The sequence below is a fragment of the Hesperophylax consimilis genome, chromosome 16, assembly GCF_061612785.1.
Source record: "Hesperophylax consimilis isolate HC1 chromosome 16, BYU_Hcon_1.0, whole genome shotgun sequence".
NCBI classification, from domain to species: Eukaryota; Metazoa; Arthropoda; class Insecta; order Trichoptera; family Limnephilidae; genus Hesperophylax; species Hesperophylax consimilis.
In genome coordinates this window covers 19,471,068-19,491,444 of record NC_142851.1, presented here as the reverse complement: position 1 = coordinate 19,491,444, position 20,377 = coordinate 19,471,068, and the positions used below count along the sequence as shown (strand labels likewise).

The following is a 20,377-nucleotide window of genomic DNA, read 5'->3' as shown; positions in this document are numbered from 1 at the left end:
ACTTCAGTAGTCCCTGGTGCAGTCCAATGGGAGCAGTCCGCTCCTGGCACCAAATTGTCAACATTTTACTCGCGCCATGCGTCGTTGGCTCAGGGCCGCCCCTGCTCATTGCTCTAGGCCTCTAGCCTTAATTTAGAAATATATTTTTTTAAATAACCAGTTAATTTATTATTTTTTTAGACTTACAAATATGAAATAAATGGAGAAATCTAGGTGGTTTAATTGGCTTTAGTAAGCAGTTTATACGTTTTCTTATTAATATTAGTCGGAGGTAGGATGTTTTCAATGACCGCGGGCGAATCCAAAACCGAACGCCCCCATCGCTAATTTTTTTTCTAAATACGCCATTGCTCGAGTGGATGAGTAAAGAGTTCTGTCTTATGGTGAACTGCATGGGATCTGAAAAAGCGAAAAATCCCTCGGTATATATTTATCACTCTCTTGGATTTAAAAAAGTTAAATTTCCTTAACATTTTTCTGATTTAAACAAAAATGCAGCAACCTCAAACTCTTTAGCGTCGAAGTCCGGATTCATCTTCTTTATTTAAATATAATTAAAAGAAACACCTTTTTGTCATTAGTATTAATTTATTAACACGTTAATTAATTTTCAGGCATATTAATCTCATGTTTCACAATAATGTTACGTCATTACATTTCAATAAGGATTGAAAACATTTGAATAATTAACCAAATATTGGATTAATTAACGAAAAAAATACTTCATTACACAACAATTAGCAGCAAACTGTAGAATCTTTCAAACCCAAATGATTGCTACGATGTCTCAAAATACCCAAAAATAGAAGAAAAAAGTGTTTTCATTCAAGGAAACAGTGAATATGTGCGTGTTAGTAATGATATTTAAAAAAATCTAATAATGAAAATCTTTTAACATTTGTTCAAGCACTCATGGTATAATGGAATCAATCTTAGTGCTACCCCACATGTTTTTTTTTTCCGATTTTCTGTCCGGGTTAAATCTTCCCCATAGGAAAAACTAAACCCTTCCACACACTTTTCCACAAATGATCATCTAGTCAATCAACATTATGCAAGTGCATTATATAAGCAAAATAAATACAAAACAATACAAAAACAACACGTCAACTCAACAGAGATCAAATGGGAAAATAATTCACCGACTCCAGATATTTTCATATCAGAGGGTTCGGCTCGGTAGAACTCTCGGTAGAAGGGCCTATAAATCCTACTGATCCCTCAACATAAATATTTAAAAAATCTTTCGTTATCCTACATGTATTTAAAATGACTATTAATAATATAATAACTACATAATATCATCATTAATAGAGTTTCCACTCTCATTCCAAGGGAATTCAAATAAAAAATGTCATGATTTCAAAAAAATCGTTTTTCGTACAAAGTGTTTGTCATCTAATCTGAACGCTCCGGTTCCGACGGCATAGAAAACCGACCGAGACCCAATCGCGGACGAGATTGACAATATTGTATGACGTCATATGATGCAAAATCTCTTGGCGCTGCTTGCAACTCTAAATTCGATAATAAAACGAATTTTTAGAATAGTTAACTGCAAATGAACATTTTCAGTGAACACGTGTTTTAAAAACAAATATAAAAATAGCATTAAAAAATGATGACTGGAACTAATGGTCTTTTGGTCATCCGGTCATCTGGTTTACTTCCTCTTGGTGAGCTTAAGCCACACTCCACCACCGGCCGTGAGGATGAAAGACTTGTTGTCGTACTTCATAGGGATGGTGGTCTTATCACACACGGACACGATGTATTTAGATAGAACGGATACCAGGCCCAGTCTCGTCTGCATCATACCGAATCTGCTTCCTGGAAAAAAAATAATCAACATGAATGTTTTTGCAAAAGAAATAGGTATTCTGGTATCGGTGGTTTCCTCTGTTAATGATTTATAATAAACCTCCTTGTTTGAACAAATTCTTATAAATCGCAAAAGGACAAAAATACAGCTCCGCTTCCCTGGCAAAAATACCTTTATCAATTGATGTCATTGTGTTAATTTCCAATTTGTTTTCGTTGAAATACCATGAGCAGGTAATGACAATCAATAGACTGAACAACCGACATCTTTATTAATATAGGCCATGTTGTAGAAACTACACTGGCAGTTTTAAAGAGACCTGTTTCCGGGTTTCTTGCACTGGCTTTAGCAGATTTTAGTACTAAATCCTGCTAAGCCTCGAACAATAAGTCCGAAAACAGTATCTTTAACTGTCAGTGCAGTTTCTGTTTCAAGATGTAGACGGCTCTCTGCCAATCACTGTCAGAATACTATATTATCCGATGGATAGTGCAAATTACAATATCCTAAATCCATTTCTCAACTCAGTGGCGAGTTGACATCGCATTTGGGTCCCACCGAGGCGTAATGTGTTCAATTCCTCGACTGTCTAAGTCCTCCATCACAACACAAGCAACATTTCCTACTTACTGTTGTGGTAGTAGGAGATTTTCAAATATGGTCAGGTTATTCGTAACCTGGGAAAGATTGTTTTTCTTTTACAAAAATAAAAATAAATAAAAAAAGCCATAATAATAATTATGCTGAAAGTCCCTGTAAGAACTAGCACAGACGAAATCTTAACATCATGTCAATTAAACAACTCTATTCCAACAAAAATTTTGCTGACAAACTGCTTTGGCAGTTTAACGGGTGATTATATTTAAGAATAAAAATAGTTTTAAAACCATGCTTTTTTTCACATTCATAAATTTTAAGACCAATAAATAACAACTAACACGTATATTAGAAACACCAGATCTCAGGGTCAAAAATACCCAACAAGTAATTACGAATCGTTTGTACAAAATATCTTCTCATACGTTGGTACTTAACCCTGAAACTAAATCCCACTCTCCTTCGAAAATCATAACAATATTATAAGATTTTTAATCTCAAATGAAAAGTTGGATGCAAAACATAGGGAGATCAGAAATACAAAATTTACTGACACCAAATACAAACTGTAAGCAAAAATAAATAAATATATATTTTTTAAATACAGACTGAAAATGAAACCACGCCACTGCACTAAAAAACACTACACAATTATATTTATAATTCTTTCAGAAAAAAACACTTCATAATATATTTATAATTCTAACACGATACATAATTTTGTGACGCATTTATCATTACTTCATATTATTCGCACTGTTAAAATTTAATATATAAATGAAATCCTAAACACAGGTGATCTCAGGAAAGATATCATTTACTCTATTTGTTACAAAAAGGAAGAAAATAAAACAGTAATTATAATAATTATTTTTTAAATTGTCTGCTCTCTGACGTCGTAGAGCTATACAATTAGAGGCACTATTGCGTATTAATGTTTCATCGAAACGTGTTCCACTAGCACGCGATAAAGCAGTGCGTGTAGACCGGATTCAGTAGTTTCTAGTCGATTGGCGTTATTATTAGAGCATTGAGAGCGTCGGAGGCCAATTGGAGGTAAAAAGGTTGAACCAAAAATCTCTTCCAAATATAATTAAATCCATGTCTGAAGAATTGGTAAACTGTTCGTGGTTTCCCAAAACCCATTTCGTAAAGGTGGATGATCTGTGATCATCGAAGATTATAACTTTGCAATTCAAAAAGATTGAATTGGAAAAAATCTAAGAATTTTTGCTGTTTTTGCAGCGTTCACTACACAGTGTTCTTCTATAAGGACATCTATTTTTATAAGTAGGTAATATTATTAATTACCAATGCAAATCCTGGGTCCTTCTCCAAAAGGCAGATAGGAGAAGTGATGTCTGGATGCCTTGTTCTCCGGTGTGAATCTCTCAGGGTCGAACATCATGGGGTTAGGGAAGAGGTCAGGGTCTCTCTGGATGCCCAGGATGGGGATCATGACTGGGGTGCCCTTCTCGATGGTGATCTGTGTACCGGGGATGATGTACTCCTTTGTGCAGATCCTGAAGATTACTGGCAGAGGGGGGTACTTCCTCAATGTCTCTGAAATAATATCACAAAAAAATGAAGTCAACAACGTCTAAATTAAAAATAAATCTCACTATCGGAGTGCTGAGAACTACGTTGTAACCTATCTCTCTGTTACTTTTGTGACTCGTGAGAAACAGGGAATGATTTAGCGGGTAGGACAAAGGTCACTCAACCAAAATAAAACTGATTTGAAGTTTTGGAATTACCAAACTTTTCCTCGGGCCCGGCCCTTAGTCAAACGGCGCCTGGCGCGAGTAAATTTTTTACGCCACTTGTCAAAATCAGTATACGCCTAGGTAGGTGATCACTGTAATCAATATATACAGAGTTTTCCAATAAGAGGTGTTATTTTGATATTCAAGCGTAAAAGATCAATAGTTTCGTTCCTTGTGCGGCACGTAGCGCCGTATTGTTGAAAGTAAACGTTGTCCAGATCAATACCATCTAATTTCGGCCATAAAAAACCATTAATCATCTCTCGATAGCGCAATCTATTCACCGTAACTGTTTCTCCAGCCTCATTTTCGAAAAAGCAAGGTCCAATGACTCCGCCGGACCGCACCAAACAGTCACACGTTAAGGATAGAGGCTTTTCAATAATAATTCTCGGGTTTTCCGAGCCCCAGATGCGACAATTTTGCTTGTTGACGAAGCCACCGAGGTGGAAATGGGCCTCATCACTCAAGATGATTTGCATTTGATTCACTCATGTGAATTTTAATAATTTCGATGCGTTGTTGAAGCGTGTATCGTTCCATTTTTATTAATGGCGTAGTTTCTACTTGTCAAATGTCAAAAAATGACAGCTTCAAAAGTAACATCTACCGAAATAGCGGGCTATTCAAAATAACACCTCTTATTGGAAAATCCTGTATTATAAAAGTAAGTCTATAATGTGCGTGCCGCTGAAACAATTCCCGGTAAGATCAAGGGAGTTATGTGGTGTGGTAGCCCTCTATCCCCCATCTATACAGAAGGAATGGCGTGCTTTTAAAGATATAAGGGCTGGAAGTTTCGCCCTCTAGAAATTTCTAGAAGAGTCCAGAACATTCGAGAGTATTCGAGAGTATCCCACAACATTCCAGAACATCCCGGAACATTCAGCAAATGTCATGAAATGTTCGGGAATTCTCTGGAACGTTCGGGAACATCTTAATATATAAAAAATCAGCCTGATAATGTTTGTGCTCGCAAAACTCGAAAAGTAGCTGACCGACATCGGTAAAAAATCAAAAGTTTGTATTAGTGCAAGGAGTGTTTAGAGATGTTTAAATGGTAGAAGAATTTGGGGATGCCCGAGGAATACTTAATGCAATATATGCACCGTAATGAGATACGAAGTCCAATTTAAGTCGATGTAATGTAGTTTTTTTAACACTAACAGTGTGGTATACAGATAGAATAGCGGAAGAAGTCAGAGGCGCCCGAGAAAGACTTTGGCAATAGCGAAGCATTTCAAGGGATCCACTAGTCAATAATATTCGGATGATTTGTATTTTTGCATAGCGCCATTTTGTGAAAAATAAACTCAAGGGCAATGGTTAGGTTAGGTTATATCTGTGCGTTTGTTTTTATTTAGGTATTTATTAAAACTAACGGATACTTTGGCAGTTTAAGTTTCTATCGTTATTTTCACGTCAAATGTGAATCATGGATCTGATTTTTTTACAAAAATTATCAATACATTCCGTAAATGCCTTACCAAAAAATGTTACTTGTTTGCGTACTTGTATTATGTACATGATTTCATTTTAGTCTCCGATGTCTTTCTTATAAAATGTTCTGAAAAAACGTGTTATATTTATATTCAATAATACAGGGTGTCCGTAAAGTTCGCAAACTCGTGATAGCACAAGTAAAAAAGATAAATAACTTTTTTAGAAATTTCTTCGTTTTAAGGTAGTTTTTAGGTTGTATTGTTTGTATGGACAAGTTGAATTGTTGATAGATAATATTCTTCCATTGAAAAATATTTTCGAATGGGAAAAAAACAATAGAATTTGGAAAAAAGTTTTTCATCTTTTTTACTTCTACCATCTTCCCCCGGACGTTCTGTATTTAATCAATGGACATTAGGTCAAATAAAATAAAAATTGTAAAAAGGCTTTTTTCGAAGAAAAAAACCACCCCGTCTTCAGCGCAATACGTACGACAAAAGCTTCCTTCTTTTTCTTGATAGGCTTCCTGGTGTCCAGGTTTAGCACTGTTTCTCTTGATAGGCTTCCTGGTGTCCAGGTTTAGCACTGTTTCTCTTGATAGGCTTCCTGGTGTTCAGGTTTAGCACTGTTTCTCTTGATAGGCTTCCTGGTGTCCAGGTTTAGCACTGTTTCTCTTGCCTAGCAAAAAGCTGTTAGTGTAGGAAGAGTTACCTTCAATGCACTGCGTCAGGTAGGTCATCTCTCCGAGAGCTTCGTAGGTCACCTTTCCATCATGCTTCTCCAGCACCTCGTCGATCTCCTGGCGCAGGGTGTCCTGGATGTTTGGGTTGAGGGCCAGCTCGTACAGTGCGAAGCTGGCCGTGGTCGAGGAGGTCTCGAAGCCGGCGATGAAGAAGACGAACACCTGCGCGGCGATCTGCATCGTGGTAAGGCGGGTGCCATCGTCGACGGGTGCTTCGGTATTGCCTAAAAGAAGGAAACAAAATAATTAGTATGCATTTTATTTATTTGCAAATACAAATTTCCCAGCAAATGGTTCCAGATAGCATTTGAATTTCTCCTACTGTCATCATTAATAGCGGAAAATATTGTTTGTGCAATGATGAAGGTCTTATTTTACTTTATTTAAATTGTAGATTCATTTTTTATGTTTGAATTGTGTTTAGATACGGTTTATTAAATCTATTGGATGTTACTGTGCCACCATTTTTATCGATATCTTTTTTTGTTGTAACATATACAAAGGGATTTTATACACGGTGTCCGGAAACTCGTAGTACAAGCGGGAAACTGGAGAATCTACACCACATGGGGAACCCAAAAAAACATAAAGTTTTTTGATTTGAGCATTTTCAAAAAAAAAAAAAAACAAAAAAAAATATTTTTCGGCTATTTTAGGGTTAAAGTTTTTTCTGGTGTTTAGGGTTGAATAACAGATGTTTTAACCCTGCAGAGCAGAAATATTTTATGATTACACCGGGTTAAATGAAGGGTGATTTCAAAATAATGCTTCAAATCCGAGTTTCTTCATTTGTTTTACTTTCAAATAGTTTTAATTAGTTGGGTACTTTGATCTTCAGTAATAATTTATAAGAATTTGAAAATTTAAAAAAAAATTAAAAAAAAAAAAATCAACTTCAAACTCGATTTACTCGATAACGAAAGCTCAAATAAAAAAAAAAGATACTACAAAATCGACTCCAAATGTGATGTAGATTCACCAGTTTCCCGCTTGTACTACGAGTTTCCGGACACCCTGTATACAATTCAGTACATCATTTTTTTAAAAATTACAATAAAATAAAAAAGTTAGAAAAATAAATGTAAAGTAAAATAAAATAAGAGTTAACAAAATAAAGGTACATAAAATATGAATAAGTAACATAAAAATATATAATCTGTCAATATTCTCCAAATCAATGATAACAGTAACTAAACTATGTAGAAATAGTTCGTACGTACGACGTTTGAAATTTGTCGAGTTTAAATAATTTATTACATACATCCTTATCGTATAAATATTTTTTTATTCTAAGACCGCGTACTTGTCGTATTTATTAAATGCAAGAGTTCACTACAATCGAATTAAGAGTTTAACAATTTTAATAAAAATCATTGTTTATTTTTCATCTGTTTTCTGAAGTTGGAATATCTAAAATATTCACCAATTGAAAATAGACAAAATTCACCACCATTTGTATAGACTGGTTCAACAGGTCGTTAGTTGAAGTTGAAAAAAGTACAGTTAGCAAAATTGTCACAAAACGAACCCGACACACCAGCGATTCCTGAGCTTATTCGGAGTAACAAATTTATAGTTGTCACTTTGATCAAAAACAACAACAGCAATAAAATGTTCAGAACGTCGCGTTATGTTGGGTTCGTCTTGTTACGTGTGTACAAGTGTGTAGGTAGTTGTTTTTCCCATTTGAATGTGCGAGAACGTCATGTTGTTACCTGATACAGACATTCACCGACTTATTCGTTCATGACTGGCTGGACTTCGGATAGCCAAGATCCCAGTGCCATAAATAAATATTGTCTTTTACCATGAGCGTTGAAATAGTTGATTCGTGGAAGTGCTAACTGTGTACCTATTTGAAGATTCTTAACAGTTTGTTTTAACCTTCTGAAAATTTTATAAGAATACACACTTTTCATTGTGGAAATTAGTGGTGCAAACGGGAAGCTGGTGAATCTGCATCACATAAAGAACCCAAAACTTATTTTTTTGATCTGAGCAACTAAAGGGTTTAAAAGTTTTGAAGCCGAGGGTCAACCCGTCGATGCTTTTTAAAATACAGCAAACAGCATTGAATTTATACCTCATTTTCACAATTAGAACTGCTTTTGACAAAAATAATTCATAGAAGCGACAAAGTAGGTAGGTTGTGATGTAGATTCACCAGTTTCACACATGAACCTCTAGATTCCGGACACCGTGTATATTATACAGGGTGTTAGGAGACCTGAGGTAGGTACTTGAATTTTATATCAACCAGTTAGCTTGTTTGTAGTAAACAATATAAATGGAATCTTGTCTCTGTTGAATTTATTTTTCATTAAAAAATCAGTAGATCTTGGACAGTTAGGTTCGGGGTGGATGGTTGGACGGTTACTCGGCCAGTCACGCGGAGTGACCAGTTTGGTTCGGGGTGGATGGTTAGACGGTTACTCGGCCATTGACGCGGAGTGACCAGTTTGGTTCGGGGTGGATGGTTAGACGGTTACTCGGCCATTGACGCGGAGTGACCAGTTTGGTTCGGGGTGGATGGTTAGACGGTTACTCGGCCATTGACGCGGAGTGACCAGTTTGGTTCGGGGTGGATGGTTAGACGCTTACTCGGCCATTGACGCGGAGTGACCAGTTTGGTTCGGGGTGGATGGTTAGACGGTTACTCGGCCAGTGACGCAGAGTGACCAGTGAAACGATGAAATGTCTCCGGAGACCAAAATTTCATTAACTCTTTTTACTCCAAACAAGATCATAGATCACCGGTTTCAGAAAGTATAATATGATAATATTTATAACCCTCGGTGAAACTGGTGAACGCTTTTTCAAAACATACGACATTTCGGCATAGCTGAACTCGCAGGCCGTACGATACGAAATGGGCTCGTGGCCCGCCCATGACCCGCGGGTCGCAAATTGCTCACTACTGTTTTAATATGTTAATAAAATGATGATTTACTATCAATCCAAACTCGATAAAAAGTTAATAATATAATAAAATAAAACATTAATCAATATTTTTCGACATTTATAAAATTTTGACATATGGACCGCTTATTTACGAGGCGTGTTGTATGTCTGGAGGGACAATATAACGTATCTACTATTGTTATTGGAATGTAATTATGTAAGGTGTATTTGAAAAATAAAATAAATATCTTTCGTGTTCAGGAGGTCGAGAGGTCAAAATATTACCATAAATTTATTAGTCCACAATCTTTTGCAGAAATTTAAAATATTTTACAGTAAAAATATAATTATTATACCTTCTAAACAAAAAAGGAATTAGAACTTTACGTTTAAATACTTGCTAATCCTGCAAATATATATATGAATATTTGTGATTTTTTCGACTCGGAGAAGAGCCAGAGAATTGTAATAGTTCTGGATTCCTAATATTTTTACGGCAATTGAACTAACACCAACATGATACCTGTATCATCGGCGATGCTGCTGGAGTGCTTCAATTCGATCAGTAATTGCAGAAAGTCATTCCTCATTACGCCATTATCTTCCCTGAACCTCACCGTATCATCGACTATTTTGTAAATAAATTCCTGTACTTCTGTACCAATCACTTTGTTTCTCAGTCTGGTGAACAATTTCGGAATAAAAAAGTCTAAAGTGTTGACCACGTCTTCCACAAAGGTCGGCTCGAGGACCTTTCGTCCTATTTTCCTGAACTCTGCCTCTGGGTTCGTGAAACTGTTGCACGTCAGGCCAAAGGCGCAATTGCCGATGATATCAGTGTTAAGCTTTGCTAAAACCTCCTTTATCTCTATTTTATTATCTTCTTTAACCGCATCTTCTAAGTAACTCATCATCTCAATGGAGCAACTAGCCACAATCTCAAACATCTTCCTCATTTTGCTTGAGGTGAATGTCGGACTCAGTTTGATTCTCAATTTCTTCCATTTTTCCCCTGTTATATTGAACAAGTTTGCAGCAAGGGGGTCTAATTGTTCGTCAATGTGGAATCCATGGTCAGAAAAATGCACGAAATCCTTCACCAGCACTGTTTTGATAAGATCCAAATCATTTATAACGAGCACTGGTCTGTGTATCATGTACGCTCCGACAATTTTATGAGTTTTAGAAAGGGTATAGATATCTTCGAAGTTTTCCCCGAGGTGCCTCTTGTTGAAGAAAGACTCCCTAATATTTCCGAATGGAATGACAGGCTGTTGAGAGTAAACGCCTTTCTTTTTCCAATAATTGTACCTCCGTTTGAATGCAACGAAAGCAAGGAAAATCGAGACCGCTAAACACAACAAAGTATCAATCCAAAACGAAAACAGTAAGAAAGCCATGTTTTTTTATATATTTTATAACTAGAAAACAAGAATCAAATGGTTCGGGACTTTTATCGAAACCGCGTGGTTAAAATTCAACACATTTTGACTCAATGCCAAAAACAAACTAAAGTATTACTGTGACTGAATACCTCCATGCTAAAATTAATATTATCTTGTTGAACTCCGGCTAAGTTATCGCATTACAACTCTATTTTGTTTTTCATGATCTGCATCACTCGTGAGATGAGGTACCTACTTACCTACACAGAATTAATGTGTTCAAAGTTTTATCAATCTCAGAGGATATTAGCAGGGTATCTACAGCTCTTAAAAACATAGATATTTCAATTAATACTCAAGATATTAAAATCCACAGATTAGGAGCAAAGAAAGTTAGTGGTAAAATAATAATAATAATAAATAATAAGCCTTTTATTCTGAACTTCTGTTAGGTATATTAATATTAGAAATATTTTGTTTGTTATAATATATCCCGAAGCTCAGTTTGCCTCTTGGCATAGGCCTCCTCTAACAATTTCCATTGGAACCTGTCACGCGCTACTCTTCTCCATTAGGCTTTCTTCGGTTCTAAGGGTTCTTGTATTTAAAGTTGCAATATTGAGTATTTTGTTTCTTTTTGTTGTTAGAGGGTTGTGGTCTATAAATCCCGCGGGGACCAGCCGAATTGGTAGAATAAAAGCTGGTAAAATAAGACCTATCAAATTGAAACTTAAAGATCATCAATTAGCCCGGATGATTCTAATTAACAATAAAAAATTAAAGGACGGTTTTAAAGCCAGCAATGATCAAACTGTCCAACAATGGCAGCAATTGTGATATTGATTACAATACTGTACTCGCAACTCAATAATGTAATTTCAAATAATATTCCTCTTACCCAATATAAAGAATCAAAGTATCCAATATGGTTCACTAAGGAATTAATTCATTTGATAAATTGTAAAAAAGAAACTGATAAAATCTATAAACGAAATAGATCTGTACCTAATTATATTAAATTTAAAGGTATCAGGAAAGCTTGCAAAAATTTGTCTAAAATTAGTTATAAAAATTATATAATGGAAGTCGAAAATACAATAAATCATGATGTAAAACATTTCTGGAAACACGTCAAGTCTATGAAAAAAAATGAAGTCGGGATCCCCGGAACTATGAATCATAAACAACGGAGTTCTAGCAACATAAAATAAACTGTTGACATGTTTGCCGATTTCTTTAAAGATGTGTTTAAACCTGACATTTCAGATGAACAAATTCCGGAATTTAATTCTGATATAAATTTGCAATTGTCTAGTATCAATATTAACATCACAGACATTACAAATTATCTTCAAACACTTGAACCCAAATTATGTTCCAGGCCGGATCAAATTCCACCCATTTTGATTAAAAACTGTGCAGGCAGCTTATCTATTCCGTTGTTCATATTATTTAATAAGTCTCTGTCAACGGGAAATTTTCCAAAATTGTAGAAAAAAAGTTACTTAACTCCAATATTTAAATCCGGGGATAAATCTACAATTGATAATTATCGTCCAATTTTTATCCAATCATCCATACCCAAGCTTTTTCTAAAAATTGATTCTTCTAAAGAAGCTTTCCCAGAAATCCATCATTAAACACAACTTCCATCATCATAACTTGCCAACATGGTTTTGTTTCAAGCAAATCAACCTTAACCAACCTATCCCTGTACGAAAATTATATAACAAATGCACTTGCTAATAGACAACAAGTCGATTGGATATATACTGATTTCAGCAAAGCGTTTGATAAAGTTTGCCATAAAATTCTTGTTAACAAACTGGCGAAACTTGGCACAACCGGTAACGTACTATCCTGGTTTAAGAATTATTTGTCTAATCGAGAGCTTACTGTCTGCATCAAAGGTCAACTGTCTTACACCTTTAAAGCTACAAGCGGCGTGCCCCAGGGTTCACATCTATGACCCATTATTTTTAACATATTTATAAATGACGTTACAAATGTATTTACACGTGTCTTTATTTGTATGTTCGATATGATGATATGAAAATTTACCGAATTGTTGACAACATTAATGACGGCTTATTTTTACAATCAAATCTCATTAGCTTTTCTGATTGGTGTATCCTAAATAAATTAACCCTCAATATAAAACAGTGTCAAGTCATGTGATTTTATAGGAAGAAAAACCCATTGATTTTCACATACTGTATGAACAATCAAGTCTTAGTATCTGTACCCGAAATAAAAGACCTGGGGATAATATATGACACCAAATCAACATTTATCTCCCACATTAACAATATAACCACTAAAGCGATGCAAATGTTGGGTTTCATATTAAGAACTTCAAAAGATTTAAAAAATTTAAAAATGTTGTATTCATCCATTGTTAGAAGCCATTTAGAATTCAACTCAACCATTTGGAATCCATTTTACAATATTCATGAAAAATCTATCGAGCGAATCCAACATAAATTTTTACGAAACATAAATTATAGATTAGGAATTCCTATTGAAAACATCAACTACACCTCACTGTTGAAAGTCATGGGCCTTGCCACATTAAAAGAAAGAAGAATATGTTCTGATCTATTTTTTCTTTATAAAATTGTTAATAACATGTTTGACTCCCCTGAACTCCTTAGGCTGATTGACTTTCATGTTCCTAGTAGAACGGTTCGTCAGAAGGTACCTTACCATTGTAACATTGCAGGTACCAAAGCAGAAATAAATTCAGTAATGAACCGACTGCACAGTGCAGGGAATAAATATCACATGAACACCAACGGTACTGAATGTCTATCAGTCTATAAAAGGTATATATTATTAACTTTGTATGTCAAACATGAACTTGGCAAACATTAAACGGAGTATTTGCGAACTATTGTTATACTTTATTATAATCATTATCATTATAATATATTATAACTCCCCAATACAACGGTTTCACACTATGGGAAACGAATACATTTTGATGTCGATATATTTAATATTAACTTTGCGAATTTTGTGGATTAGGTAAAAACTTATTTCAACAATATTCCTAAATGGAAGTTATATTTTTGTAAACCATTCAAATCGCTGTATTTTTTAATTTATGTTCTTGTTATTTTTAATTTTTTTTCTTGTATATATTATTTTTTAATGTAATTTTAGTTTTATTATTTCTTTCTTATGTTCCAAACTGACATTAAAATTGTACCACCCACATGTAAAATCCCTCTGGGCGTTAAATAAATAAATAAATTATTGATTTGGAGGATTTTGGCAGATTTTCTATTTTTCGTCTCAATTATTTGTACCTATATTTTGTTAATCTGATATTTTTTATCTAACCTATATTTTGTAAACACTGATTTTTTTATTGCAATCTGTATAACTTTAAAAAAAAAATTTACATTATTATATGTAAAGGCCCTATGGGCGTAAATAAAATAAAACCCATAAATTTTATTGGCTGCAGGGTATTCCTACCGATCAAATGGGGAAAAAGATCTTCCATCATAAAAGACGCCAAACTAGGGAAATTTTAAGAACAAATTATCATCACTCGTAACTCATAAGTTCGAGCAGAATTTCAAGAAGAAAGTAAACATAGATTCAGAAAGATTAGCCGTAATAGCCGAGCAGAATCCAATGAAAGCGCACGCAATGAATTAAGTTTACCTGTGTCATCTTTGATGCTACTCGAATGCATCAGTTCAATGAGCAACTGCAGGAAGTCATTCCTCACTATGCCATTGTCCTCTCGATACTTCACCGTGTCCTCCACTATCTTCAAGAAGAAATCCTGTAACTCTGTGCCCAACACTTTCGCCTTGAGTCTGGTAAACACATTAGGAATGAAGAAATCCAACAAGCCAACCAAGTTTTCCAACGCATTAGGCTCAAATATCTTTCGTCCCATCCTCCGGAACTCGGCATCTGGGTTTTTGAAACTATTGCAACTCAAACCAAAAGCGCAATTGCCTATAATGTCGGTATTTAGCTTGGCTAGAAGTTCCTTCATATCGGCAATATTGTCCAATTCTGTACTTTTTTCAAGGAAATTCAACATTTCTGTAGAGCATTCTTTCACAACGTCAAACATCTGTTTCATTTTGCTCGAGGTGAATGTCGGAGTCAGTTTAATTCTCAAATTCTTCCATTTCTCCCCGGTAGCGTTAAACAAGTGACCTGCAATCGGTTCCAATTCTTCGTCATAGTGGAAACCATGGTCAGAGAAATGTACAAAATCTCGCACCAGAGCAATTTTGATAAATTCCAAGTCATTTATGATGAAAGTTGGTCTGTGAAGCATGAATATCCCAACATACTTGTAGGATTTTGAATTCTGGTATATATTGAGTAAGTTTTCTCCAACGTGTACTTTACTTGACATGACCTCTTTAAAGTGACCGAAAGGAAACACTGCTTTAGGGCTGTGGATTCCTTTCCTGTTCCAATAGTTGAACCTCCATAAGAACCACAAATACACCGACACAATCAACGTTACGATGCACAACACTAAATCCCACCAAAATGTCAACAAAAGAAAAGCCATTCTTGTATTAGCTTCGAACACTTCCTCTTATTTATGTCACTGGAAGTTTACTATTGTATAAATATGTGCACAGCACCTACGTTGGTATGTTATCTTAAGCTTATCTAACTTTTATCTGCCGATCAAAAATTGATTAAGAATGTTCGACACAAAGTAATTTTACCATGCAAAGTGCATAACTCACGGTGCATATGATTATTTTATTTTTTATTGTTAATTTCCAAATACAATGCGTTAATATTTTAGCTCGATCTAAGATATTTTAATAATCCAAGTAATTAAAAGTGCCTGAAAACTTCAACCGTAGTCGTGTCCATGACTTGTTCAAGATACCACACGTCAGAACAGATGTTCTAGCACAGCATAGCATGACACTAGGAATGGTGCTGTTGACTGAAATTTCTGAAACAATGGATGTATTTCATTCCTCTTGAGATTTTTTCGTATAATTATCTTCCCAGATGTTAAGAGTGTCGGAATGCGAAGATTGTACTGTAATTTCATGAATTTGACATAAAAGAATAGTGTAAAAAAATCAACTAGAAAAAATTGGTATCTCGAGATTCGACGATAATTTGAAGAAAATCTTGAATACTTTTAAATCAAGTCTCTAATTTATGCAAACGCAAAATTTGGGCGAACGCAGTGATTATATTGAAGTAACATTAATTTATTTACTTATAAAATGAAAATTAATAGTTCATAATATTTTTACCAGCTTTGAAGTTAATATATACCTTAAAAAGGCACGATCATGCCAAAACCGGTTAGCGTGTTCATATAAAAAACGTTATTTAAAGATATGTTAAATCACAAGCCACCGATTTCAAACCCGAAGTTTAAAACACAACACAACTCAATTTTACTTCTCTTGTAATCTTGAAACTAATCCATGACCAAAAAAAATTATCCAACTAACTGAATAGCATCTGAAGTTTACCAAATTTCAAAACTAACACAAGAACTGTTTGAAAATGTCGAATGGAATATTTTGGACCCCGGCGAAATTGACACAACCGTGCCAGTACGATATAAAACCACACTGCTGACTAACATCTAAAAATAATGCTAATTTATCACAAAATTGGTCAATGCCAATGCTAAACCTTGCTTCCATGTTTATATGAATAGCTATATCCGTATCCAGAGAAAAATGGAGGAATGTAAATACAAACTGATCTAAGTATCCCGTATTCGAACGTGGCAGCTCTGCATAAATAATAATCTTCGTAAAGAGTGAAGTTTTATACACATATGTACATAAAAGTAGCGTTTTCATTGTAGTTTCAAACAAAAACCAGCCTGATTAACAAATATAATTATTATTTGAATAAACCCAAAGGGCCAAAAGATGGAAAGAAAATGATATTTAAGTATAAGAAACAAAAAATAAAATTACAATGATGTTCAATTGCTTAAAATTCTGAAGATGGATGGAAAGGGATATAAGAAATTAATCAAAAATAATAATTAATCCACGTGCTTAAATTTCTTGTTTTTCTAAACAAGAATTTGAACTATCGTGATTTATTTTTGGGGTATTATGTCGGGTTTTGCTACCACCCTCTTCAGCCAACGTTTCGGATAGTGTTAAGGTGTTAGGAACCACTAATGATTTATTTATTTATTTATTCATTTTCGGGATATCGACAGTTTACATTTAATCAGTTTGTACATAAGTATTATATAGTAAAATAAAACCAATTGTGGATTTCCTCCTTGTGACTTTAACTGAGACAGCATAATATGGAATAAGTTATTTAAATTTGTGAGAAAGGAATATGAATTAAAAAAATTATACTATATTAAAACGAAAAATTTACAAAACAATACATTTATAGCCATGGAGAGAGGTTGTAGATATAAATCAAATCATAATGGAGATATAAACAATAGAGACATAAACATTATTCACAAACCATCAGAGAAATATTCTTTTAATGATGGGAAATCGTACCGTTGACGATTTATATTTTTTTATATTTCGTGATTCGAATCGCGCAAATTTTTTCCTGATCATTCACAGCCTAATTCAGCGTACAGCGTCAAGACGACATAATACCCCAAATAATAACGATAACTCTTTTGACCGTGAATATCTCAAAGAATCAATTATCAATAGAGTGTTTCTGAAAGTTACTAATTATTATTAGAAATTAGAAACATATCGAAGCAAGTACAACATTCGTTGATGCAAAAGAAAAAATAATGTGAATCGCGACATCGCGTTTTCAATACATTTCCATTGTTAAGGTTGACAGCTTACGGATACTGAAGTTGAATTATTAATATAGACCCGAGTCTTACCTATTCAAGATACATAATGCACAAAAAAGATATAGCAAACAAATATGGTTATTCGATACAAGAGGAGCTTGCCTGCTTGTAGGGCTGCCACCTCTCCGGGTTTGACCCGGAGTCTACGGGTTTGCAAGGTGCATGTCCGGGCTACGGGTTTAACATCGATATCTCCGGGTCAGACCGGGCGGTGGCAGCGAAGCGACAGATGACCATCGTCTGACTGAGTAATGCATGATGAATTTTATGGTGCCAAAATAATGAGAAACATTAAGTTTTTGAGGCCTTCTGATCAGGCTCAATTAAAAAAAGAAGCCAATGAGCTTTACAGGAGAACTCTTGAATACATACAGAAATATTTTGATTTTGAGTATTCTGTATTCAAAATCTTTTCCAAATTCGATCTAACAAGTGCAGTAAGTTACAAAGATACTGTGGAAGCTGTTAAACCAAGTATTTCCTCAGTTCGTACAATCTAGTGATTAAACATTGCCTGATAATTTACGATGGGTTCAGTTATTCAAAGTCACCTCAATGAACTGCCAAAAATAATTGGAAAAAAAAATTTCAATCCCTATAAGCAATGCTTTTGTTTAACGCGATTTGTTTCTTTAATGGGAAATTTATGGACAGAGTCAATTGTGAAGATTAATTACAATATGCCATTAATATTGCCAAGAATTTTTGAAGTTTTTGAAAAAACCTGAGTAAGAAAAGATGCTTAAACAATCCCTTCAGAATGAAAGATATAGTTTTAAACATTAAAAATGGTAATTTACCATGACATTTTGCCTTTATTAAATAATTCATACTAAAAAAGTTTTATTTTAATAAAAAAAATTCTAAAATCTCCGTTCTACTGTTTTTGAAAGGTGGCAGCCCTACTTGCTTGCTTCACGTCAGATAAATTTGTGACTGGTCAAGTCACGTTATGTCAGTACTAATAGTATTCTCAAATAATGTATTGCTAAGCAAACACCAAACGCGAAACATTTTTCCAAGAATGGCAAACATATTTTGTTAGTTCAACCGAAAAAGTCAAATAAATGACGTTGACTAAATTCAGCAATATGTAGTTTGTTTTTTTACACCACTGGATTAATAAATTTTCCTCATTGACAACAATGTTAGCGATTCTTAAACGAAAATATGAAACAGATAAAGGAATGGTCGCATCTAAGAATTAAACCCAGGACTTTAGTTTTTCCGGGGCGCTGCTTTACCACTGAGCTAACCCGACCCTTTTTACTTCGGTTATATTTAACTGTATCATACTTTAACTGAGAATTACCAACATTATCTTCCTTTTCATAACGCATATTTTTATTAGCTTCTATTTTTATTTATGATACATCCTTCCCGAACTAGATGCAATCTAGAGAGTCTCTTGAATAAATATATCAGTTTTTATTATAATGTGCGACATCTATTGACTTTTCTGCAAGTCTAGGAATATCATATATTTTTTTTAATAATGTAATGAGTAAAAACTCTAATTTTAATTTGAAATCATTGAAGACAATTGGAAGTAAGAAATGTTATATTTATTGTAAAAATATGTAAAATTACAAAATGAAATATGATCTTGTTTATATTAGTTTATATTCAAATGTATAAACTAACTCAATAAATAATAAAAAAAAATAAAAAAAAGTAATGTCTTCGAAGATAAAATATTACAATTTGTGGTTTTAACGCCTACGAGCTAGTGCGGGGCGAATTTACAAAATTAAATATTTAATGCCTATAAGTACGTTCAAAATAATCTATTTTTCACTAGCGCAATCTACAATCAGATACGGAATAACGTCCTGGGGAAACTCCTGCAAGACAAATATAGTTTACATCCAATCAATTCAAAACTCCATGACTAAGCTTTTGGTAAACAAACGTATTTATGCACAAAGAAGAGATATAAAATTATTATATGAGTCAGTTAACGTATTATCTGTTCGAGGAATATTATGGTTTAAAATTATATGACAAAACATAACATCAGTGTACCGGACAGCAGGCGGATGGACATAATCATTAAAATAATTAAGGAAATGAATATTTACTGTTATCATGCAATTAACGATTCCGAATCCCTTTTGAAGCTTATCACCGGACACGTATCATGTATCAAATGGGATTTAACCGTAGTAATTAAAATTTGGTTATTTTTCTTGGTTCCTTAATGCTCTCATGCATCCTGTTTAGAGATAAGAATATTTGATGTACATTAACACGTGTTCAATTCAAACTCAATAAATATGCAAACAACTGCCACAATCAGTCAGTTGTCCGACGACATTCGCAAGTTGCGTTTCTTTGAAAATCCTTACCTAAGGTACCCCCCAGAGGAAAACCGGCGTTTACAGTCGATGTCACTGGCGTAAGTGTCCAGTACATTTATGGTCCTTCGAGCCGGATATTCCTCAGAAATTAAGAAACATGACACCGTCACTGCGCTCCTGGAAAGGCGCAGAAGCACCTGCTTCCAGGAGAGGATTAGTGCCGGCACCCGAAGACAGCGGCAACTCACGCTCTTCTTGGGAAACAGTTAGAGTACTACAGGAGGAGAATTGGCGCTTACAACGCCAAATAGAAGAGGATTGGCGCTTACAACGTCAACTAGAAGAAGATGGGCGCCCACAGCGTCTTCAAGAAGAGGAGACTGCACGGTATTTGGATGCACTGTTTGCAGATTTCCAGGGTGGCTGGAAGTCCATCCTCACAATATTGGCTAAGGATAACCTGCAGACTAGGTTCTCACCTCAGCAGATTACGCCAGATGGATCCACGGCTGTGATGGACATTCCACAGTTACCGTCATCTTCTGAGCAGATGCTTCATAAAAATGAAGAAAATGAAAATGCACACGGTGCA

The 20,377-nt window shown here is 34.7% G+C and overlaps 1 protein-coding gene across 7 annotated transcripts in view; it reads right to left on the bottom strand.

Moving 5' to 3' along the window:
• Positions 1-578: 578 nt before the first annotated feature.
• Positions 579-20,377, bottom strand: part of LOC149416844 (cytochrome P450 6a2-like) — a 61,809-nt gene continuing 42,010 nt past the window's right edge. For 5 of the 7 annotated variants that reach the window (XM_089641006.1, XM_089641010.1, XM_089641008.1 and 2 more), the window contains 3 exons: positions 6,340-6,594; positions 3,731-3,982; positions 579-1,830 (listed from right to left, as the gene is read on the bottom strand). In XM_089641006.1, coding sequence (XP_089497132.1) covers positions 1,664-1,830; positions 3,731-3,982; positions 6,340-6,594 — 674 coding nt within the window. In that variant the 3' untranslated portion in view covers positions 579-1,663. Of the gene's footprint in view, positions 1,831-3,730; positions 3,983-6,339; positions 6,595-9,794; positions 10,792-14,331; positions 15,248-20,377 lie in introns of those variants that run through there. The other 2 variants (XM_089641007.1, XM_089641005.1) reach the window with 2 other exon arrangements.